We start from the raw sequence: 26483 nt of genomic DNA, 5'->3' as shown, positions 1-26483 counted from the left end.
AGAATAATTTGTCACCAGAAACTATATGCTGTACAATAAAATCCTGGTGTAGGAAACTCCATTTTCTTTTGTAATCATCTGCTCAGTTCTTCTCCGGCCTTTAGAATCTTCATACCTTCACAGATGAGGTCAATGAAATCCTCATGAGAAGAAAAGGAGCTCAAATCAAAGTGAAACTTGGCAGTAATACCTCTCTGATCTTATAACATTATCTCAGTACCTGGATCCTATCTTCCTGCTACACAGCACCCTCCTTACCTTGGTTTCTGGTCCTAAATCCCAGATCCTCTGAAGGATGGAGTTCTGAAACACCTCTCCAGGTTTACTCAAGCAGAGACTCCAGTAAATATCCAGACTTGTTTCAAAAACTGCCATCAAAACCACCAAGACTCAGAGCTCCACCAGGTGGTTACTAGCATACCTGGTACCCACTGACCTTTTAAAAAATTTATTTATTTTCTAATTGAAAGGATAATTGCTTTACAGAATTTTGCTGTTTTCTGTCAAACCTCAACATGAATCAGCCACAGGTACACATATATCCCCTCCCTCTTGAAACTCCCTCCTGTCTCCCTCCCCATCCCACCCCTCTAGACTGACACAGAGCCCCTGTTTGAGTTTCCTGAGCCAACAGCAAATTCCCATTGGCTATCTATTTCACACATGGTAATGTAAGTTTCCATGTTATTCTCTCCATACATCTCACCCTCTCCTCCCCTCTCCCCATGTCCATAAGTCTGTTCTCTATGTTCTTTCTCCATTGCTGCTCTGCAAATAAGTTCTTTGGTACCATCTTTCTAGATTCTGTATATATGTGTTAGTATATGATATTTATCTATACTTTCTAATAGGCTCTAAGTTCATCCACCTCATTAGAACTAATTCAAATGCATTCCTTTTTATGGCTGAGTAATATTCCATTGTGTCTATGTACCACAACTTCTTTATCCACTCATCTGTTGATGGACATTTAGGTTGCTTCCATGTTCTAGCTATTGTAAACAGTGCTGCAATGAACAATGGGGTACATGTGTCTTTTTCAATTTTGGTTTCCTCAGGGTATATGCCTAGGAGTGGGATTGCCGGGCCATATGGTGGTTTTATTTCTATTTTTTAAGGAATCTCCATACTGCCATTGACCTTATTACTAAGCTGTGTTACGGTTACTTTTTTTTTTTTTTTAAAGGTAGTGACTACCATCCTACAAAGCAAAAGAAATCAGACAGTATAGCAGGATTAGGGAGTGGGAGGTAAAGTGATTTCCTTCTAAATAATCAGAACTATAAAGTTTTAAACAGAAAAGTTCAACAAACACTGTTCATTTCTGTAAACAGTGGTATATAAAACAACAACCATAGGGAAGAAAGAACTGAATCAATTCTCAGGAGTAATAAAGAGAAAGGCATACTCTGCTGGTGACGTGAGGGGTTTACAAAGCATTTATATTCCAATTCATTGAGATCATGAGTTTGCTGAGCTTCAATAAACAACTACCCAGTTTCTCAGGAACCAAGATGACTTCTTCATTAAGAAACTCAGGGTTCCAACACCAGTTCCCTCCACTATGGTTGACCAGGACAAGCTAATAAATTAATTCCTTCACCTACTGCTGACTCAAACAAGCTAATAAACAAACAAGAAAATGATTCTTATTAGTACTTATTCTTGAACACAATGTACTCAACAGATTTCTAGCCATAATAGTATGTACAGGAAGATATAGGCAAGATCTTCAGAGGTAGGAGGTGGCTTAATTACAATACTACATTAAAAAAATTTTTTAAACACAAAAATGTAGTTGAATCCTTTCCTGCTAAGAGACGGGGGTCTCTTACTTAGGACTTAAGTTTCTACTTCAGTTATTTAATGTCAGCCTAACTAAAAATTCAACGCTCTCAAAGTTTCAATAGCAGCTCCTGCTATTAGAGATACACTGCATAAAGCTGTTATTAAAAATAGTCCACAGGCTTCCCTGGCGGCTCAGTGGTAAAGAATCCACATGCCAATGCAGGAGATGCGGGTTCAATCCCGGGTCTGGAAAGATGCCACGTGCTGCAGAGCGGCTAAGCTCGAGTACCACGACTACTCAGCCTGAGCTCTAGAGCCCGGGGGCTGTAACCACTCAGCCTGAGCTCTAGAGCCCGGGGGCTGTAACCACTCAGCCCACCTGCAGCAACCACCGAAGCCCGTGCCCCGTGGAGCCTGCACGCCACAGAGCGCGCGGTCACCGCACTGAGAAGCCTGCACGCGGCCACCCAGAGCAGCCCCCGACCACCACAACCAGGGGAAAGCCCAAGCAGCAATGAAGGCCCCACACAACCCCAAACAACAAAATAAAATTTTAAAAATAAACACAATTCACACACAATCAAAGTCACCCTTTTACATGAAATCGAACGCTTTTTAGTATAGTCAGACTTGTGCAACCAGCCGTACCATACAGCTTGAGAACACATTCATCACCCCAAAAGGGCACGGTACCCATTAGCAGGCACTCCCCACTCCTCTCTCTCGCTCCACTTCACTCTCTCCCCCCTCCCAACCACAAATCCACTTTCGTCCCTGTACCTATTCACTAGGGACATTTCTTATAAGTGGAATCCTACAACATCTGATCTTTTGAAACTGTTTTCTTTCCATCGGAATGTTTTCAAGATCCATCCACTGTTACTTGCTGAATAATACACTATTGTACAAACATATCACATTTTATCCATTCACCAACTGGACATTGGGTTGTTGCCACTTTGGGGGGCTGCTTTGAACACTGTGTACAAGTTTTTGTGTAGATATGTTTTCAGTTCTCTAGGAGAAGAACTGCTGGAGCATAGAATGTAACTCTTGGGTTAACTTTTTTTTTTTTGAAGGACTGCAAAATTGTTTTCTGATGTGGCTATACCATTTCAATTCCACCATCAATGTAGGAGGATTCCAATTTTTTCACATCCTCACCAACACTTGCTATTGCCCATCTTTATTTTCATCACCCTATTGGATATGAAGCGGTGTCTCAATGTGGTTTCAATTTTTATATCTCTATGCCATTATATTTTAAAACATTTTGTAAAGAGTGTTAAGAATAAAAGGTTTCTATTTTCAAAGAGCATTTTGGTCAGAAGGAAAGGATATAACTTGGGGACCACAAATCTTTCATCATATAAAAGGAAATGAAACTGAAAGAATTAATTTTTACCTTTTAAGGTTAAAAAAAGTTAGAAATATTAACTTTTTTGAAAATTATTGATAGACATGTTACTCCCATCAGATAGTAAGAGGAGGTAAATACATTCTTCAGAGATGGTCTGCAGTCTCAGGGGAATATATTTATAGTTTTCTGAATACATCTTTCCTTCTAAAAGCAGCATAAAAAATTCAATAGAGTTAGAAACAGACTCTAGGCAAGGTATATTGAAAAGTTTCCCCAGGATTCTGAAAACAGTTGTTACATTCAGTCAGAGCCTTAAAAGGGCTCAATGACCAGCCAAATATAAACACTCCTGGGTAACCTGTTACTGTGGAGTGGATGGGGTTCTTTCAGAGACAAGCATGGACAGAAGTTAAGGGGAGATCTCTGTATGTGATACATACAGAAAAGATGATTGGAGGAAAGGAAATGGTGGGGGGGAGTGGGGAACAATGCCACAATTTCAAAAATGTCTCCAGACTCAATACTATTCCTGAAAATGAATCAATGAATAGAATTTTTCTACCATTTATAAAATGTCATTGTACCAGAAGTGAGGACTTGTGATGTCCAAGCATTAAAACAAAAACAATAAAGCAAACTACCTGAGTAAAGATCACAGAAGATGGGAACTGAGGGCGATTTGGGGTAGGTTCTTAAACGCTAAGCATTGAGTGTGTAAAGGATAAAAGTTACAGAATGTGGTACTGCATACTGAGGGCCTCCTAACCTAGTAGTTTTCAACCACGGGTACCCGTCTCCCATCTCTACTACCCTGCACACACGCCTTAGAGACATTTGGAAATGTATGAGAGTGCTTCTAAGCAGAAGGTACTAAGGATGTTACAATCCTAGGATGAGTAGCACAGTTCCATACGATGTAAGAACTGCCTCATCCAAAGTTCCATAGCCTCCTGAACATACACGAAGAAATGAAGATGCAGAATAGTCAAGGAATCTCCCTAAACTCCTGATTAACTACTGGTAGAATCCAGATCAGAATGTAATTTTGATTCTCACTGATCGCGTGCGTGTGTATACATTCCAGTTCTGTGAAGAAGGCATTATTTTCACATCAGAATGGAGGTTGCTATTCAGTTTCTGCTGGGCTCAAATTTAGGTAGACGTGAATTCCAACAGAGAATGAATAAGTGAGGAGAAGAATCCATCAGATGTAAACCATATTTCATACTTTTCCTAAATAAGGGCATTGCTTGCAGAAACAACAGGACTGTTAATACAACAGCTTGTGCCGCTGGGTCACTGCCCATTGAGAAACCCTCAGACCGATTACGCCTTGTTCTTTTGCTTAATCCAACTACCTCAAAGTGCTTGCCCTGGATTTACCTTAGAATAATCTGATTTACTACTCACTGTCCTCCTCGCCTAAGCAGAGTCATCTGGAAAGAATGTGTCCCTTTCCACGGTAACATATCTAGATCAAGCTTTCAGAAAGAGATCCCGTTCCAAATGATGTACTCTGGGTTACATGGTTATGCCCATCAGAGCTGGACTCTGACCCACTCCACGGACTGATTTAAAAGTCTTCCAGGGACTTCCCTGGAGGTCCGATGGTTAAGACTTTGCCTTCTAATGCAGGGAGTGCAGGTTCAAACCCTGATCCAGGAACTAAGATCCCACAGGCCTCAGGGATGAAAAAACCAAAGCATAAAAGAGAAATAATATTGTAACAAACTCATTTTCAATAAAGACTTTTAAAACAGAGTCCACATTTAAAAAAAAAAAACTTAAAGTAAAAATCTTCCAATAACCATTACGTTTCTAGATGTCTTATGCGCTCAGTCATGTCCAATTCTTTGCGACCCCATAGACTGCAGCCCGCCAGGCTCCTCTGTCCATGGGATTTCCCAGGCAAGAAAACTGGAGTGGGTTGCCATTCCCTTCTCCAGGGGATCTTCCCAACCCAGGGATTGAACCCAGATCTCCCGCATTGCAGACAAATCCGTTACCATTTGAGCCACTGGGGAAGCCCAAATGTCTTGTAGCCCCTCATTTTTAACTCTTTGAATTGAAAAAAAAAAATGTAGAATTTTGTTTTTAAACCAGATATTCCTTAAAACACAATGAAGCTTTATCTGGTTTTGAGAAGTTCAGTGAAAGAAATACCATGTCCACATCTAAACTAAAATGTCTCCTGAGGTTTACCCTTGATTTAAAGCCTACGTATTGAATAATTCCTCCTCTGCTAATACTGTGGAACCAGTTCAGGTCTGAGTGTCATAATTGGCCAAGACAGAGAAACCCATGATTTTCCCTCACTAGCCAAACTTGGCCTGGAATAAAAGAATTTTTATATTTCCTAGGCCACTTAGTAAAACACAGTTTATCTCTGGCTTCACTTTTGTGTGAAGAGCAGAATTCAAATTCAGATCGTCTCAACACTTAGCCAGACTCTTACAGTAAAACCTACAACTAGTTAAGGTTAGGTTTCATCTGACACAAAGAATGTGGGAAACCTTATTTCTGATGCCCCTCCTCCGCAGCCAATCTAGAAGGATCAGAAAATCAAACAGAAAATTGTCTTGGTGAATCCCCTTCCATATATTGGTGGAGGAAACCAGAAAACAGGTTCTCGGGAAAACAATCACTTGTAGCGAATTATAATGACAATTACAAGGAGATATTTCATTCAGGGTCACAACCAATTTTGAGTAGAACTTCCCTCCCCAAACAGACCTAAAATGTAGCAACTGTCTAGGTTTTGAAATCTGCCCTTATGCATTCATATCGACCTCCACTACTGATCTTGGGTATGTTTTTAACTTCTGTGCCTCAGTTTCCTAATAGATGAACTGGGAATAATAACGGTCCATACATCACAGGGTTGACTGTAAGAAAAAAATGAGTTCTGCTCCATGATTAGATTAATGTCAGCCTATAAAACACTCCTGAAGCCCTGCTACCATGGACTGATGGGGTTTCTTCTCCACTGGACTTTCTGGAACGGTGCTTCTACCACGTGTAAAAGAGAAGGATGCCATTCATATTCCACTATCAGACTTTCTCCAACTACAGGAATCAGGCTACCTGAGCTGCTGTTTGAGAAACTAGTGCTGTACAGGTTCAAAATATTCTTTAATTCTCCCTGGTTTCATTTCCCCCACAGGGAACGGATGTGTGACCTTGGAATTCTCTAGCCTATGTCTACTGGTTTCTCACAGTCTGAGGAGCTCTCGGCTAACTCCAGAGACTGGATCCACCATGGAGGAGAATTAGGTAAAAGTCCTTTGGATCTGGGTCTCTGTACCATTCACCTCAGCTAAATTTCTTTCTTTCCCAGTAAAGCACACTTTTTGTGAGGCAGCTCTCCCCACCCCCGCTGGTACATAACCATGCCCTGGAAGAATCTGCTTTGTATAGGACGACTATAAAGTCATGACAGAGCCTTTGAAAACGCTATAAACTCCATCTTTAACTTGTCAACAGAATCAGAGTCAAACGGAGTTTATTTTCCAAAGGGCTGAGAGGGCATGATTGTTTGAACTTCTGCCACTATGTTCTCAAACCGTCCTGAAAAGGATGATTGAGAGAGCTGGGCCCTGACAACGTTAGGAATGGGATGTCTCCACTTCAAGCGCAGTCAGTTAACCTGTTACAGCACTATTTTACAGTGCTGCTTGGAGACAAATAATATTACAGGGAAGGCAACGCAGGCCAGAGTGCAGAGAGCACGCGTCCACTCAGGAATCCTGACGTTAACATTTTCCCTCTGAACGTACACGGGGTCAACTCTTCTGGTGGGGACAAAGGCATCTCTTGGAATCCTTAAACCACAAAGGCCTAATGCGACTTGCTGCCAGCCGTCCCTGTTATTGTTTAGTCCCGAAGACTCTTTCTTTCCTGTCTCATTAACGGGACAGTGACTGTAAACTTAAGCATCTCCTCACTCCCCCTGGGCAGGGGGAGTAACAGTGGAGTATAAGGCGGTCATTCAGCTATCTGCTGAGCAAAGGAATGAAATGGCTCTCACAATGAAAGCTTAAAAGAACGTAGATACTCGGCAATGGTTTTAAGTTTCTGACTCTGGGAAGATTTTTTTCAATTCGAGGATAATTGCTTTACAATGTGGTGTTGGTTTCTGCCGTATAACAACACGAATCAGTCCTAAGTATATATGTGTTCCATCCTTACTGAACCTCCCTCTCACCCCTCCACGTCATCACAGAGCCCTGGGTTGAACTCCTGGTGTTATATAGCCACTTCCCACCAGCTATCCGTTTTACATATGGCAATGTATGTTTCCATGCTACTGTCTCAATTCATCCCGCCCTCAACACATACAGAGAATGTTTCCTCTCCCCACTGTGTCCCCAAGTCTGTTCTCTAGGCCTCCGTCTCTGTTTCTGAGAAGATCATAACGTGACATGGAGCAAACCTACACACAGTCTTTTGACAGTCCACATCTGCTTGAGGGCGGTCTGTGACATTAGTCTGATGTCTGTGGCTCCTCCGCTGGACACTGGAGGAACCTCAGAATTTTGATGGTTAACTTATTTGAGGAATCAACAAAGGGGTTCTGCCTTAATCAACTACTTGGTATTTGTCCAAAACCTTATAGCTGTCACAGCAAAAATTTCAGGAATTAAAGAGGTAGCCTAAAGAAATGTAAGAGATAAATTGTGCTAGGCCAAGGTAAAAGATTCCTAGGGTGTGTGGTTCATCTCTGTAAAGCCCAGATCATGAGCTTAAATCAGCGAATCTGGCACTGAAGAAAAAGGAAAGCTAAACGATAAAACTAACAAAAGAAATCACAACCCTATCCCTAGCCATAGTGTATATTTCTAAACCAGCCAGTCTAGAAAATATATACAGCTGCTCACACAGTGTATCTGATGAAAAGGCAAGGGTGTTTATGTTCAAATTCCTATCAATTACAACTGGAAAATAATAGTGTAAATCTCCTTTCCTAGTGATGGCAAATTGAGGGCATCACTTTCATTAAGGCCACACACGTGTTCACGCAGCTTGTGCAAATCACAAAACCCAGAATTAAACTACAAAGGAGTGCATTTCTAAATGCTTATTAATTCTGAATCCAATGTATCATGAATAGAGGACTTGGTCCTTTAAAGATAAAAGGGTACTGGTGTTTACTAGTGTTGAGACTAAAGTTTCAAGAGTGATGTCAGTTCTTTAAGGCAAAGAATAATCACACTAATTACACACTAATTTTCTAATTACTGCAAAGAAAGAAACCAACACGCTCTTGCACATATTAGGTGCATGCCAGGAAAAATAAAGACAGTGGATATATGTGAGTTTGTGTTACTAAGGTACTTTCTAAACTCTGAGATATGCTGAATGATGAATACTGTGCAATATAAACAGTCTTGGAATTATAAAAACCAAGTATTTCTATGTCTACATAGAAATGCCTATGAAGAGTAAGTCCTACTTATGAGGTAGGCAGGCAAAGAGAATGCATTTAACACACACTTCTTTCAGGTTCACAGACAGTGCATGTTAAGTCATTTGAGCACCCATCTTAAGTTTTTGTATATGCTTCAAGGATCGCTGTGCAAAGTTTACTTTGGGTCTTTATTAGTGACTGGTGCAGAAGCAAAAAGGAGGGGTGGGAGGAGAACAGTGGTGATATACACAAACCCTACAACTGAAAAACAAGGCAGTTGCCTAAATGTTCCAAAGCCATTTCAAAAGACTTCCATTTAAAGATCAGATACAGCCCACAATGGGGCTCTGAGAGTATTTTTACATCCCTGTTTCTGCTCTCTAGTTTATCAGCAATGAACAGCCCTCACCCCAACAGGATCCAGTGGACTGTCCAATACTGTGCGTGTATAACCAAATTTAGGATAATCTTAATGACGTGAAATACCAAGAAGAGTCAAAAACATGTACCTCCAAGTTATGTGTTTTTCAGCTACACATCAGGAAAAAGATGAGTCTTTAGAAAATAAAGGTTTCATTACATGTAAAGATTAAACGTATTTTTAAAAAGTCTATGATGGTATATCCTCAACTTTATAGATGATAAAACTGAGTTCAGTCGTTGTTTTTTTAACCAATAAGTTACTTATTTTGTCCCCAAAGTCAATTAACATGACGATAGATAAATCGATCTGTGGGTGGGCAATGTGTTCTGATGAATATAACAAAAATAAAGAAATTTTTTTAAAAAAGGTAGGATTTGCTCCTTAAACTGGTTTTTAAAAAGCCTCAAGCCCGACCATCAAATGGCTTGCAGGCTCTTTCCAACCAAGAATCTGGGGCTTAAGCAAGAGTTAGTTGAAAAGAATGTAAACAGTGAAGTCCAAACTTCGGAAGTTCACTGCAAAGTACTTCCTGTGTTGCACAGGGAGCCAAAATAAAGTGAGTCAAAGCGGATCTCATCTCTGGGCGACGTGAATCAGCACACCTCCTCCTCTCCAAAGCGGCACCTCAAGGACGCTTGCCGGGATCTGACAAGGCAGAGTCCAAATTTCTCCCTCTCTGAAAGGCTCGTCTAGACACAAAACTCTCAAGAATCACACTGGCTGTTACATAAGTTCCTATGGAACTGATGGGGGCAGAGGGGGAGGAGAATGGTGTCTCTGGTTTTAAACAGATTGGACTGGAACCGGAAATGGAGAAAGCCATGGGCATCGTCAGCTTAACAGAATAGACGCGAGATGAGAGTCTGCTTATTGGGCTCACAGTATTTTGGAGGCTTTTTTTTTTTCTTTTTCTTTTTATAATTGGCAAAGAATTGCTTTACAATGTTGTAATCTTGTGTTTCTGCTGTAGAACAACATGAAAGAGCCGTATGGATACACATATACATCCCTTCCCTTTTGAGCCTCCCTCTCTGGATACTTGAATATTAAGGACAACACTATTATTTTGTTTCCCTAAAAAACTCCAAGGATTGATAAATCAACTTACCATTAACAATACTACAAAACAAATAAATGTTTGGAAGGACTCTGAACCCACTATCATTTGGGATTCCACAGAAATTACTTTTAAAAACCAAACTGCGGAAAAGGGGACTTAAGGAATTAAAACCAGTTCTTCTTGACAGTGATCACCAATTATCAGAATTTTTACCATTTATTGAGTACTAGTGGCTTTAAAAATACCTGTATCATTTAATTTGATGCCCTAACCTTTTGTGATAGGTACTGTCAGTATTAACGGAAGGAAAATTTAGGTGCAGAAAACCTCAATGTAGTAAGTGGCAGAACCTGGATTTGAGCCAGGTCAGCCTGCTTGACACCTTTATTTATTACACTGCCTTTGACCAGAAAGCCCTTCAGACACGCTAAGTGGTTACCAGATACACTTTCTGTTCTCCTCTCAGCCACAATTTAGAGATTTAGTACCTTTTCACAGGTATACACTTAGTGTTATGCACAAATACAAAAAAACCACCCAGTTAAATCCAATACGCAATATACTTTTAATATCAGTGAATTAAAATTCATTCTTAGAGGTGTGTTAAGTATGTTTTTAGAATTTGGTGAGCACCCCCACAGATAAGCTAAGAAGACACAGCAATGGTTGGCAACAATCAGCTTCTTACTGTGAACTTCTCTAAGAGTTTGCTCCATTGGTCATTTGCTGAGCACCCTAAGGTGCGTAAAACAGTCAGGAAATCTTTCATAATCTGGTTGTTCACTTTTTCCATTGAGGTGTATCTATGACCTGTAACCTAGGATGGGCTTTTCCTGCCTTCTATTCAGTTTTCCTTTATTGGCAGCGTTATACCGGCCTTCTAAATGAATGCTAAAATTCTATGAAAAACGATACTGTAATAATTCCATTTACCATCACATCAAAAAGCATAAAATACATAAGAATAAACTTACGTAAGAAAGCAAAAGACCTATACTCAGAAAACTGTTAAGATATTGATGAAAGAAATCAAAGATGGTACAAACAGATGAAGAGACAGATATACTAAGTTCTTGGACTGGAAGAATCAATATTGTGAAAATGCCTATGCTATCCATATACAAATTCAGTATAAACAAGTACAGTCACTATGGAGAACAGTATGCAGATTCTTAAAAAACTAAGAATAGAGATACCACATGCTCCCATTCCTGACATATATACAGAGAAAAGCATTAATTTAAAAAGATACCTGTACCCCAATGTTCACTGCATCACTATTTACAATAGCCAGGACACAGAAGTAACCTGTATGTCCATCAATGGAGGAATGGATAAAGATGTGGTGCATATATCCAATGGAGTATTACTCAGCCTTTAGAAAAAACAAAATAATGCCACTTGCAGTCACATGGATGAACTTAGCATCATGCTGAGTGAAGTCAAAGACAAATATCAAGACAAATATATGATACTGCTTATATGTGGAATCTAAAAAAATATGCTACTAGTAAGCTTATCTGCAAAACAGAAGCAGAGTCACAGATACAGAAACAAGCTTATAGTTACCAAGGGCAACGTTCACACTTGGAATTTTCTACCTGACTGTATTTCCCAGAGAAATTATTTGGATCTTTTCATTTAAAAACAATCTTTCAAATCAACTTGCCACAATGCCTAGAAAACCAAGACATACATCCTTTTATGCAATGTCAAGGTTACTCAAGGTATCCCTTAATTTTTCCAAACAGCTTTCTATTGAAACTTATCACTACATTTTTAGAAGAGAAATTTTAGTCAATATATTTCATGGTTTATTTTTCTACAGATGTTAGCATTTTAAGGCAGATTTTATTATTTTTAATATACTAAATTAGTTTGATGTTCACTAGAATTATTTCTTATCCTCTTATTCCCATGTTTATAATGTATTAGATGTATGTTTCACATTCTAGAAACATTTACTCTATCTCCTCCTATTTTTAGGTATAAAACAATCCTTGACTATTTGTGCTTCTCTCATTTTTTAAAACGTTTCCATGTAGTAAGAATTAAAGTCTTTAGAAGCAGCAAGAAAAGTTTGTATTTAATCATAAAGAAATACTGTATATATGTGAAAGGACATAAGAGCAGAAATTTACAAATGTCCTGTCAAAATAACCTATTCCACGTTAAGTCCTACCCCCACTTCCCCAGGTTTTAAAATGTTCTAATGCATTTTAACTATACAAGAAGGCATAGAGTTTCAGCTGTGTGGACCAAAACTTCAAATCTGCGTAGATGTCAGAAACATTAAGCCACTCTCATTATGATGGTTTGATCATTCAACTAAGAAGTAGAAGAGTGATTTTACAGCAAAGACTTCCCTGATGGCTCAAATGGTAAAGAATCTGCCTGCAGTACAGGAGACCTGGGTTATAATTAATTCTGGGTTGGGACGATACCCTGGAGAAGGAAATGGCAACCCACTCCAGTATTCTTGCCTGGAGAATCCCATGGACAGAGGAGCCTGGCGGGCTATAATCCATGGGGTCACAAAGAGTCAGACATGACTGAGCAGCTGACACTTTTTCACTTCACTGAGATTTAAAGCCCCAAAATATGCTGCACTGCAGAATAATCAGGAATGTATATGGCCTAGAGTGTCAAGATCTTTGGTTCTAAAACTAGCTTGGCTTCTTGACCAAAAAGAATCCTAGCCAATAACTCATTCTTTGTACTACAGGATCTACGAAAGCTAACGATATTTTCTACTTTCATTTACAACAGGGGCAAAGAGCTTCTCAGCATTTCTGAAATACCTGAAGAACCATGGAGAAAGGGCAAGCAAGGTCAACACAAGATAGCCTTTTAAAGAGAGTCGAGATAAGTTTAAACACGTAGATCCTCAGGGGAAAAGAAAGGCTAGAATGTGAAGTCTGAGGGCGGTTTCACACAGCCATGTAATGTTTGATGAACTATTTCACTTAGTGAAAAGCTGGGCAGAGTTGAGATTTCCACATGTATGTGTCACTGGACTAAACAGGGGTTTATGTACAAGACTCTGGCTCTTCCTATCTGCCTCTTCCCTTGGGGAACTGGTGATGCAAACCCTTCCATCTACTTTTCCTTCTTCAACGTCCTTAGAATGTCTTTTACTAGGATCCCAATTCCTGCTTTCCTACGTGAATGCTTCATAGACTTAAATAACCTCCTTTTCTTCAAAGACTAACTGGGAATTCAACAAATTCCCTACATTCATCTTCAATTGCTCTTTCAGAACAACTTTTAATTTCTATGTTGCAGTATCCTTAGCGAGGTTCTGTAACAATCCAAAACTACAAGAAAGAGCAGACCGCAGCCTCCTTCCCCCACACACATGAAAAAAAGGGGGCCTATTTCACATTTCTGTGAGGAGGGTAGCCTAATTAAGCTGTTTGCCAAGCCCCAAGTGCACACAGTTGCTGAGAAAAAGAGGAGGATCCAGTCATCAAGGAAGGGCCCAGGCAGCCCCCAACTCAGAGGCAGCCCCCAATTCAGTGAGGTCAAATGGCTGCTTCCAAACTGCAAGTCAAGAGTAAGCAGTTATCAACAGATTTAACAGATAAACACTAGATCAGACGCATGATCTCATCTGGCAGCCCTGCACAGTTCCCAGCTGGGATCACAGTAAATGGGCCTCTTCAACCGCTCTGGGCAACAGGCTAAGAGAAATTCAGGGAGAAATTTTTAAACCTGATAAGAAACATATTGACAGGGTGCCTGGTGAAAGGGGAGCTGAGACAGGCCATCTGGATGCTTGTGCACGCGAAAGGTTTTGTTTAGTGGAAACAATTCACCTAACTCACAAGCTGTACAAATATTAAGATCAAAAGTCCTGACTCACACAAACTGTCAGCAAAACCTGTGATACAGGACACAGAGACTGTCATCCAAACTTCTGTTTCTGTGTGGCCAGTACCTGTCTCAAGTTCCCCTGGTAACACTCGGCGCTCAAGAGTTTGTACATCTTTTCATTGAGAAAATACATTCAGGTAATAGGTTCAGAGAGACATTGCTTTGCCAACAAAGGTCTGTCTAGTCAAGGCTATGGTTTTTCCAGTAGTCATGTATGGATGTGAGAGTTGGACTATAAAGAAAGCTGTGTGCCGAAGAATTGATGCTTTTAAACTGTGGTGTTGGAGAAGACTCTTGAGAGTCCCTTGGACTGCAAGGAGATCCAGCCAGTTCATTCTAAAGGAAATCAGTCCTGAATATTCACTGGAAGGACTGATGCTGAAGCTAAAACTCCAATACTTTGGCCACCTGATGCGAAGAACGGACTTACTGGAAAAGACCCTGAAACTGGGAAAGGATGAAGGCAGGAGGAGAAGGGGACAACAGAGGATGAAATGGTTGGATGGCATCACCGACTCAAGGGACGTGAGTTTGAGTAAACTTTGGGAGTTGATGACGGACAGGGAGGCCTGCAGTCCATGGGGTTGCAAAGAGTTGGACATAACTGAGTGACTGAACTGAACTGAATGGGTTCACACTGAGAACATCTGCTTCCCAGGTGGTGCAGTGCTAAATAATCTGCCTACAATGCAAGAGACTTGGGTTCAATCCCTGGGTCAGGAAGATCCCCTGGAGCAGGAAATGGCAACCCACTCCAGTATTCTTGCCTGGGGAAATCCCATGGACAGAGGAGCTCATAGTCCATGGGGGTCACAGAGAGTCAGACAGAGTAAGCATGTAAGTATTTTTCCTTGACTTCCCTTTAACACTTTTCGAAATAATATCCCTATTTCACAAGTGAGAAACCTGGATAGGAATAATGAATGAATTATATCCAAATGTTTAAAAACTCAGTAGTTGGAGAGCTCAAGCTATTCAACTAAACTTAAGTTATGCACAAGGCCAGAATCACTGTGATATATATAACTGTAACACTTACTTCAATGCCAAGAATTTATGGAGATGAAGAAAACTATGTTTTCCTGATTACATCAGTTTTTTTACACATGCGACACTACCCAGTACCTTTTCAGCATGCTTTCTTACAAACTACCAAAGGTTTTTCTAAAAATTCTTTTTACCACACAGTCGAATCAATGTCCTCAGTAACCAAGAAATAATTTAATACTATATATCCTCAAGTCCTCTTCATTTTCTTCTTACTAAGATAACTGCTACATTTTCCCTCCTCAATCAAGTTGCTTTTTTCTCTTTAATCCAAGGTCTATCAAGACCTTGAGAAAACACCTTTTCTTCATGTGTGGCATATTGTATAGGAGAGAATACAAAATCCTAGTCTTACCTTATTAAATGAATCATGTAATGGTTGGCTCTTCCCTTCCCTTCTTTTATGAACAGGTAAACAATTATAGGCTTCCCCGGTGGTTCAAACAGTAAAGAACCTGCCTGCAATGCAGGAGACCTGGCTTCGATCCCTGGATCAGGAAGATCCCCTGGAAAAGGGAATGGCAACCCACTCCAGTATTCCTGCCTGGGAAATCCCATGGACAGAGGAGCGTGGTGGGCTACAGTCCATGGTGTGTCAAGAGTCAGACACAACTGAGTGACTAACAATTTCACTTCTCCACTTTAACCTATTTAAGGGTAACACAGTTCCATTACTTTTAACTGACATCACAGAAATGTTACTAATCCCCATTAAAAGAAACAATATTTTAAGTCATATAGGATCCAAGAGAAATCAAATCTGCAACTGAAATGATCAACTGTACTACTGAAATTAGTCAAAAGGTATTTATCAATAAACCAATTACCACTTCACACCTAGTAGGATGGCTATTATTTAAACAACAACAACAGAAAACAAGTATTAGTGAAAATAGTGAAAACTAGAATTCCCATACATTGCCAGTGGAATATAAAATGGTACTGCCAGTATGAAAAAGTTTGGACGCCTCCCAGAAAGCTAAAAATATTAATATCATATGACTCAGCAATTCAACTTCTAGGTATATGCCCAAAGGAACTGAAAAATAAGGACCCACTTATTTGTAACCCACTGTTCACTGAAACATTATTCTCAATGGCCAAAAAGTGCAAACAACTCAAGTGTCCATCAACAGATGAACAGATAAATGTGGAATATACATCCAATGGAACACTATTTAGCCATAAAAAGGAACGATGTTCTGATACCTGCTACACAACATGGAATAACCATGAAAACATGCTAAGTGAAAGAAGGCAGACACAAAAGGACAAGTATTTCAGTTAAAAGGCCAGTTAAGAGATACAGAATAGATGACAGGTTACCAGGGGTCATAGGAAGGGAGTAATGGGGAGGTATTGCTTAATGGTTACAAAGTTTGTGTTTGGGATGATGAAATGATACAAATAGTGGGGACACCTGCACAACATGGTAAATGTATTAAATGTACACTTTAAAAAAAAAATCATTAAAATTTCAAATTGGTATATATGTTTTACATACTTGAAAAGTGTAACATACCAAAAACCACTGAGTTGTACCTGAAGAAAGCTACTTTAAAAAGAATCCAAGAGACTTGAGGGTGCAGTGATCGTTAAAGATCACTTAGGTGAGTTCAGACTGGAGAGTAAAGCAAACTGTGACATCCCAAGCAAGGTTCAGCTGTGAAGGCAGTTTGTGGTGATGTTCATGGTTACACTGCATCACACTTCTCAAGTTCTGATAAATTTATAATGATGCCTGGGCCAATGACAACTATTTAAAATAAGGTGAGAAGGGGTATCCAACAAGGCCACATACAACTCTTTAAAGTACTCTAGATGAGTGAATCTCAAATCCAACGTAAGACAATGCCTGCCATGGAAATGGATATAAAACAGAAACCACCGACAGGTCTGTGGATTTTAAGTGTTAACTTCCAATCCTTGTTTATGAAACACAATTCCGGCTACAAAGCAATGGCAATATCAGAGTTTCCACAGTTGGCAGCAGTAGCCAGAGATGGTTTATTTCACCTCTGCTCAGGGTCCTTACCTCCAGCCCAGTCTTGTTTACTGTGTTTCTTCCTATTTTTACTAAATTAAGACTGTCAATATGGCTGTACTTGACTTACATTCCAAAATTAACAACAAATCTGAAAAATAACTAGACAGCTTGGATTATCAGCTCCCTCTTCCATCAGCATGGAAAATGGATAAAGTCTAGCACAGCAATTATAAATGTGAATGAAGGTAAAGGACAGGTTAGATATTCTGCTGTCGGGTTAAAGAATGGATGGTGTTTGTAGTCATGTGGATTAATGAGATAACAGATAACTTGAAGGCAAGTCTGGGTTTGGGTTATTTTTTTAGCCTAACTTGAGTGTTTTTACTATAAAACCAAAATATACTGTATTTACTTTAGAAGATTTGACTAACCCCCTGATAAAAGTTCAGTGTTACCACTTAATTCAGTCTGGGCATGTTTTTCCATAAAATTATCAAACTGACTAAAGCATAGTCCAAAACTGGAAAAAAAAAAAAAAAATGGATTTAAAAATCACTTCAAGTCATTTTGGGAAAAGACTCAGTACTCATAACTGAAACAGACAGTAACCAAGACAGACAAACAACAAGAAGAGACGCTCTAAACATAGACAAGTGGTTTATAATACTGTGAACAACTTTACAAAGAGGGACTTACTGGAATGAGGCTTACGTTTCTCAATCGTGGAAAACAAAACATTACAACACGGAACTTTCCCCCAAAGGAATGCGAAGGAAAGATCTTAAGGGAAGCCTGGACGAATGACATAAGGAGAAAATTTTGTAATGGTTATGAGCACCGTATGTTTTTAATTCACCAATTAGAAAAGATGGTGGTGGAAAAGATCACACTAAATTGGGTCACAGAGATGTGTCAGCTTCATGATTAAGTATGTTGTCCTGAACGGGCCCATGTTCTTTGCAAAGAGAAGAAACCCTGTTCCACGGTCCTGCACCAAACATTGTCGTGGGCATCTGTCCTGGACAATGAGACTTAAATCATCTGTCATTGCCACTAGGAAAAATGAAGCCACATTCCATGACCAAGCAAACAGCAAGATGTTGTATGAAGTAGACAGAACTAAGACCCAGGAGGCTTCCTTCTAGTTGTAGCTGTAAACCTTCACTTCCTGGCTGGCCCATCCATCCTTACTGGTCTCAGCTCTCTTAACAGGACAGTTTCTAAGGTACCAAAAACTCTAATACAACAATACTTTAATAAAAGTTAAAAATATCAAGGAACAGATCAACCAGCACTTTAATAGATGTTCTAAATTCACAAGTCAACCTCTTAGCAGAAGAAAGCTCAGGCTTAAAACTCCACCAGTAAATATTCAAATATGGATGTGAGAGTTGGACCATAAAAAAGGCTCAGTGCAGAAGAATTGATGCTTTTGAACTGTGGTGTTGGAGAAGACTCTTCAGTGTCCCTTGGATGGCAAGGATATAGAACCAGCTGGAAAAGACCCTGATGCTGGGAAAGACTGAAGGCAGGAGGAGACCGGGATGACAGAAGAGGAGATGGTTGGATGGCATCACCGACTCAATGGACATGAGTTTGAGTAAACCAGGAGTTGGTGATGGACAGGAGGGCCTGGCATGCTGCAGTCCATGAGGTCACAAAGAGTCCGATGTGACTGAGCGACTGAACTGAACCCCCAGCACTAAGAAAAAATGAAATGATGCTTGCTATACTCCTACTAAGGCAAAGAAACAATTTGTGACTATGACCACTTAAACATCTAAAAAATAAACTTTTGTTAGCAAAACAAAAAAAAAAAACTAGAATCAACCCGCTATAAAACCCTACTGTTTTTCAGAGAGTGGGTCAATAGCATGCTTCTACACAGAGAAGAGAGAAAGTGAGAAGGAAAGCCTACTTTGTGAACAAGCTTCAACTGCTGTTATTTCCTCTGTAAGAATAATGGAAAAATAAAAACTGGATGTAAATTTCATCTAACAACTGTGAAGGACCCAGAATATTGCTGCACTTAGGAAGAGGCCACCGAAGGGGATGTACATTGGTGTAGCCACCACAAAAAACAGTTTAGAGGTTGCTCAGAATACTAACACCAGATTTGCCATGGGATCCAGCAATACCACTTCTGGGCATGTATCTGGACAAAACTATAATTCAAAACGATACAGGCACCTGACATTCATAGCAGCACAATTCATAATAGCCAAGACATGGAAGCAACCTAAATGGTCACTGACAGATGAATGGAAAAAGAAGAGGTGGTACATCCATGCAATGGAATACTACGCAGCTACAAAAAGAACGTAACAATGCCATCTGCAGCAACATGGATAGACCTAGAGATTATCACATTAAGTGAAAGAAGGCAGAAAGAGAAAGACAAATAAATACCACATGGTATCACTTACCTGTGGAATCTGAAATATAACACAAATGAACTTAACTCTGAAACAGACTCAGAACAGACTTGTGGTTGCCAAGCTGAGGGGAAAGAGGGGAGGAATGGATTGGGAGTTTGGGAATAGCAGATGCAAACTATTATATATAGACTGGATAAACAACAAAGTCCTTCTGTATAGCACAGGGAACTATATTCACTATCTTGTGCTAAACCATAATGGAAAAAGAATGTATATGTACGTATAACACTTTGCTATACAACAGAAATTAACACAACAGTGTAAATCAACTACACCTAAATAAATTTTAAAATTAAAAAAAATTTTTAATTAAAAAAATTAAAATTAGAAAAAGAAAGATGCCACCTGGCTAGAATGAAAGGAAACACTGCCTAAATGGAAATCCATTTTAAGTTTAAAATTTGGTTAGACTGAGAAGATTGACTGTATCTATGTAATGTAAAACTCACAAAACCATTTTTCTATCAAAATGTTTAATTATACACTGTGCCTCAGCATGTACAGCTGAAGGAAATAATTACACTTGTTCTGTGGGAGAAGAACAGAGGAAGCAGTTATTCTGACCAGGAGGTCACTAGTCCAAATCCAAAAAATCCTGAACCCTCTGGACTTCCTGGAGTCCTCAGAAGTGCCTGTACGCTTTCACGGAAAACCAACAATAACGAGCAAACCGTTCTTCTGAGCGCATGTGTTTTCCAAAGCTGAAAACTCTTTCAAGACTGTGTCACAATAGCACCAATACGCCAAGTAAACAGTCTTCCTCGGAGGCTCCTTCCCTTGGGTCTCCAAGTCAGGAGGAAGGGTCTCTCTTGCAGCCCCCCCTCACCACAGGATCCCTGGGCCTCCAGCTAGCAGGGCACCTGCAGGACCCACAGCCGAAGGTTCACATAAGCGACCCGGCCAGGCTACACTCGCCTTGGAAGAAGGATCCCAACACTCCTGGCAGCTGCATTCATACCTCATTCACAGCCGCTTAAGTCAACTGTCTGGAGAAGGATGGAGCTAGGCTCTTCACTGAGATGCCTTGCCTGGATCAGGCGATGGCACCCAGAACTAAATTCTGCTTCCTATCACCTTCTCTCGGGTTCATTCCCCTTAAATTGCTTTTGGTTTTTTTTTTTAAACATAGCAAAGGGGGTTGGGGGGGGGGGGGAACCTTACTAAAATAAAGTTGGTAAAAAGACTTAAAAATATGGCAAACAAAATGCTTACAAACCAAATACAGGTATCTCTACTCAATTGTAGTTGACTATCCTGTATTATATACCACAATGCAGACTGTCTTCTGGGAAAGCAGTATATGCAAATTTTAAATCAATCAGAATAAAGACTACAACCTTTTTTTGAAGTCACATATGTTTTTTTTAAAAAAATGTTTTTAGGCAGCCCTACAGCATGTGGGATCTTAGTTCCCTGATCAGGGATGGAACTTGTGCCTGCTGCATTGGGAACACGGAGTCTTAACTACTGGACAGCCAGGGAAGCCCTTAAAAGCCACATAACAAACAAAACCTCACGTGTTAAAGAAAGCCAAGATTTTGATCTATTCTTGACTTGGGCTTATCCACTGAGAGTATAATGGGGGCTGAAGTAAACTGCATACCACCATGGGATGTGATTGGGCTGAATTAAAATCCCCAGCATCAGGTATCTTAAGCATTACAGTAAGAGCCAGAGACGAGCAAAGTGTTATTTAATAGTCTGCACATCTAACCACAATTTTAGGCAAAATCTCTTTATGGCACTAATTAGAGTCCATTCCTCTTAGATCAAGCAGTCATATCCCTTCCATTTGCTTTCCTGTCCAAAGAGGTTCTATTACTTTCCCTTCACCTCATAAGGAAACCCCCAAAGATGAACATCATTAGTACTTACATTCAAAGCATTCTTGGCAGCTTCTGCTTCTGAGCGACTGTCAAAACTGACAAAACCTACGGGCTAAGGAAAGAAAGAGAAATATGAAGAAAAAAATATCAGGGGATGTCTTTGTTTCTGGGTCAAAGGTGACATCAAACCAATAGAGCTCAGATAAAGAAATAACCGCAGGCAATGGGCAGAAATCAGAAAGCCAGTCCAGAAGAATCATGACTCAGTGGCTTAGCCAAATTTCTAACATGGATCAAAGGGATGGTGAGGGTGGTTCTTCAAGGGACAGCTGGAGATTTAGGGAATCATTTGGGGAAAAAAAAAAAGTCTAGAAGGGGCTGGAAGGTGAGTAGCAGTGAACAAGGGGACAGAGGAAAACTTGGGTGGAGAGGCTCTACTGTCCTAAATCGAATTCACTGTACCTCAGTATCTTCATCTTTTAAAATGGAAAGAGAACCGAATCACCTTTTGGTACACTGTAAGTGCAAGGAATATAATGACACAGTGATAAAAGCCCTGTAGTCTCACTGTATGATCAAAATTATATAATGAACATTTTAATCTCAAATCCCAAGGGACGTTTTTAAAAAGTTCTATGTTTAATTAGGTGTGTAAACCATACTGTTCCAACTAAAGAGAGGGCTCCTAATTTGCTTTGGACTCAGTATCTTCGAGTCCAGAAGGATGGTTGCAACATAGCTTATAGATGTTGGTTGCTCAGGATTAAAAAAAGCACACAGCTAAAAAATTTCAAGGCACTTGAAGCCGCTATCAGGTTCACTGATTACTACTTCCATTCTGTACCTGTGCCTTTTATGATCCATTCTAGATTTAAGACTCTGCATGTGGTTATTAAGGGTTTGAGAGAGAGCCTGATTCTTTACCATCAACTTCTCATACCGACTGTGAACGAAAAGTCCGACTACGTAACTTTACTAAAAAGCAAAAACAAAACAGTAAAGAATTGGCAGTAAAAGTGAATCTGGACAATAATTTCTTTTGAAGATACAGATCAATCCCAATAGAACCATGCTGGAGGCATTATATTTGCCTTCCTTGAGGATAGTCTCAGATACTCTAGCTGGAGGCTTTGGAATTAGGAATGATTTTCCTCTGCTAATTCCTAATCAATCTCACCCTTAATTTTAGAGCAATTAAAAAAAAAATAAATCTTAATGGAAATAAAAAAGGATGTTGAGCCCTTGTGACACTCCTGAAGAAAGTCAATCCAAACTTATTCTAGAAGTGATCACTTATGTGCAAGTTTGAAATGCTTACCTGCTTAGATGTGAGCTTTATAAGAGAACCCTCGTAGCCCTGAAAATAAAGAACTGGATTTAGACCGCAAAAAAAATATGCCAGGAAAACTAGCAATTGTAACACCATCTTGCTCAAGTGACAATGAGTCCCTTATGACCACTGACTAACTCATCTTACAAATGTCTGTTAACTATAAAACAAGCTTTATACACACACACACATGATGTATATGCCTAGGTATGTATATATGTGCTGTGTGCTTAGTCGTGTCTGATTCTATGCAACCCCCTGGACTGTAGCCCAACAGGCTTCTCTGTCCATGGAATCTTCCAGGCAAGAATATTGGAGTGGGTTGCCATCTCCTAGTCCCGGGGATCTTCCTGACCCAAGGATAGAGCCCAAGTCTCCTGCATCTCCTGCATGGTCAGATGATTTACCACTGAGCCACCTAGGAAGCCCATACTTGGGCCTAAAAGAGATCAAGCCCTGAAACTCACTCTCTTTGTTTCTTTTCTATGTTCTTATGAAATTGGGAAATAATAGGAAAATGGTATCTATGTCAACAGCAGGTCTTTTTCATTTTATAGGATAAAAGGCACTCCATTCCAGTATTCTTCCGTGAAAATTCCATGGGCAGAGGCGCCTGGCGGGCTACAGTCCATGGGGTCGCAAAGAGTTGGACACAATTAAACGACTGAGCACAGGACAGGAGAAGAAAGGGGGTTAAGAAGAGGATGTGATGACTTGTTCACACTGAAAAATATATTGGCTATAAAACAACAACAAAACACTGATAATGGACTTAGTAGAACTTGTCAATGAAAAATTGCCTGGAAAAGTTAAACAGGCAGCAACGCTAAATTCTGTTATTTTGCTTATTTATTGCAGCCATCTGTTTTCATGCTGGTATTAGGATTGGAAGACGCAAAACTTCCCTGTTGGGTTTTACTTCTGCTCATCCTCAAGGAAGATGGAAACACTCCCTTTCTGATCCCTCCTGGTTCCCCAGGATGAAGATAACAAAGTCTGCTTATTTCTGAAAGTAATCAATGGCAGGTGGCTTGCACTGATAGAAGAGACAGGAGAAGGAAAAAAACAAAACAAAACCCACCACTTGACGTGATTGACCACAGCACATATTGGTCCAGGGACAGATTTGCAGACAAGGGTCAGCCACCAGGGACTTTAATTAAAAAAGGGGTTGGTAGGAATGTACCAGGGTCCTGACTTTCGCGTTGGGGTTTCTGGGCAGCATGTTTCAATTGATTCACCCTCCTATCTTCCCAGCAGAGAACTATGTTACCAATTAGCTACTGTAAACATTTTATCTCAAAGGCCTTGAGCTCTTCTGGCCCAAGAGGTCATGATTCACAGCCCTGCCTCTTCCTTGTTCAAGGTGCTCTCGCTCTCTGAAAAACGTGCAGGTTTAAACACCCCGAAGGCCTCAGAGGCAGAGGACAAATGGATATTTCACTCAAGTAAAAGCCCACTTGTAGGGATATACTGTCCTCTCAAGACACAGAAATCAGAAGCAGCATCACATAGTAGTTCAGAGTAGGAATGGCAGAGTCAAACTGCTTGGGTTTGATCCTGGCCCTGCCTTTTATTATGTGTGCGAACTTCAGCAAAATGTATTCAACTGCTCCAAGTTTCATTCTCTCTCTTTGGCGGGGGGGGGGGGGGGGGGGGGGGGGGGGGGGGGGTGGGGTGGTGTGGAATGAGGCTAACCCACTTTAAAGGACTGTGATGAGAATTAAGTGAGATAATTCTTAAGGGGCTCACTACTAGGTCTCTCCATATGCACACAGGAACATGGCTGTTTTGTTCATTAAGAGGAATGGTTAGCTTAAAAAGCCCTCATCCTACAAAACTGAAAAACTGCAATCCTGCAGAAGAAATGGGAAATTCTGCCAAATTGGCGCTCTTCCCACAGCACCTTCTCTCTCTTCCCCACTTTCTCTAGCCAACCTCTGGGCTAACCTTTCTGTTTCCCTCTGTAACACCATCATTACTGTTGCATTAAAAGGAGAGCTGTCTTATATACACTACCGTATGTAAAACAGGTAACTCGCGCGAAGGGAGCTCTGTGATGACCCAGAGGGGTGTGACGGGAAGATGAGGTTCAAGAGGGAGGGGATATACGGATATATAATGCTGATTCTTGATGCTATACAGTAGAAACTAACAATCCTATAAAGCAATTATACTCCAATTAAAAAACAAAAAACCAGCAGAAAAAAGGAGAGCTGTCAGAATGGAGTTACGTCCATTATCACCTGGTGCCTTTGGGGCACATAAGCTAGACCATTTTATCTTTGTTGGGTTTCACTGGCTGCCCCCTCGACTGTCTTTCTTCCTCTCCTACCCAGCTGTTTTCAGCTGTCACATTTACTCTCTCTCCCTAAGAAGCTAGAACCTGTCTTGCCTCTGTGGCTCAGATACTGCTTCCATCAGAATGGATCTTTAATTGGCAATCAAGATGGTCCATCACTCAGTCCTAAGCGCGGCCCTGGCCAGACACTGCTGCTGACATGTCCTCAGCTGACGTGACCGGCTCAGACACAGGCCCTGAATCAGCCCTGACCTGAAGGATTGCTCCTTGAGAGCCAAGGCCTCCAGCCCACACTGTGCCCAACTCCAGCTGTCTCTGACCCTCCAAAGGCTAACTTTCAAGGTTTCTCTGTGGAGCATGGTTATTTCAGCCTTGCTTCAATTTCCTGTTAAATTTTCAATCCCAACAACGTTAACGATCTCCAAAGTAAATTTATCTTGATCATCACAATGGACAGAGAACTTGTATTAAATATTTCACCAGGTAGCACAGTGGTAAAGAATCCCCTGGGCAACACAGGAGACTTAAGGGATGCAGGTTCGATCCCTGGGTTTGGAAGTCCCCCTGAAGAAGGAAAGGGCAACCCACTCTGGTATCCTTGCCGGAAAGTTCCATGGACAGAGGAGCCTGGGGGGTTACAGTCCATGGGGTTGCAAAGAGTCAGACACAACTGAGATTGAGCATGCGGAAAGCCCCAGGGAAGACGTCCGTCAACTCTTACCAAGCAGTTCTTTACAATTCTGTTCCACTGTTTCAGCAACGTTGGACATTTTGCCAATGAAAAAATAATGGTGTTAGGTTCTTTGTCAAATTCATAAAAGCTTATTTAACCTATTATGTCTCCTAGGAATTGTATGAACAGCAGCATTTCAGCTAATAAAGAACCTCCTAGGGGTAGGGCTTGACTTATACTCCTGCATTTGAGATATAAATACACGGTAAGTCACTGATCGTATCTGGGGTGATCTGTACTCAAATTACCCCCAACTGGCAGAGGATACACAGGGAGGAAACTGAGGCTGTTCTAAATGAGGACAGATTAGCTTCTCAGGATTAGCGGCTAGGAGGACAAAAGGCCATTTCAGTATTTCCAAAGTGAGAATGTGTATTAGAACTGACTTGTTAAATCTTCTTTATTCACTAACCACTTTAAAAAACAGGCGTTTCTCAAACATTTCATTTCTTTCTCCAGACAGACCCACTTTCTAATGCCTTTTACGATTTCTAAAAGATAGAAAAGGTACCTTAAATGGTCTGAAAAGCAGATATAGCTCCCGAGGTTTGATGTCCAGAGGGAGACCGCTGACAAAGAGAGTCCGGACCTGCAAAATAAACATGAGAAGCGATCAAGGGGGGACAGTCATAGAACAGCTCACTTGAAACCAAAAAAAACATGTTTCTTCAGATATTCCACAACTCCTACCTAATTCATGATCTTTTTATGACACAGTGACTAATGTTAAGATGCTCTTAAGCCAACTCTTAAATAGTTCTGTGTGAATTATCAGAGTGGATCACTTCTAGCCAATTTAAATTTACAAACTGACCTCTCCTTTCCTCGCCATTGCCTGGTTCTAAGAATGTGAGGGGAAGAGAGGGTCCATAATTAAAATGTTAGCTTAAGGGGGAAAAAAAAAA

At 40.5% G+C, this 26483-nt stretch overlaps 1 protein-coding gene across 3 annotated transcripts in view; it reads right to left on the bottom strand.

Annotated features, from left to right (window-relative positions):
- Positions 1 to 26483, bottom strand: part of RBPMS (RNA binding protein, mRNA processing factor) — a 196983-nt gene that overhangs the window by 90077 nt on the left and 80423 nt on the right. For all 3 annotated transcript variants that reach the window (XM_043893563.1, XM_043893565.1, XM_043893564.1), the window contains exons 2-4: positions 26090 to 26167; positions 22532 to 22570; positions 21263 to 21325 (exon numbers count right to left, since the gene is read on the bottom strand). In XM_043893563.1, coding sequence (XP_043749498.1) covers positions 21263 to 21325; positions 22532 to 22570; positions 26090 to 26167 — 180 coding nt within the window. The remainder of the gene's footprint in view (positions 1 to 21262; positions 21326 to 22531; positions 22571 to 26089; positions 26168 to 26483) is intronic.

Source organism: Cervus elaphus, chromosome 32 (assembly GCF_910594005.1).
Source record: "Cervus elaphus chromosome 32, mCerEla1.1, whole genome shotgun sequence".
Classification (NCBI taxonomy): Eukaryota; Metazoa; Chordata; class Mammalia; order Artiodactyla; family Cervidae; genus Cervus; species Cervus elaphus.
Note: the sequence above shows the minus strand (reverse complement) of the source record. Positions and strands in the feature narration are given on the sequence as shown.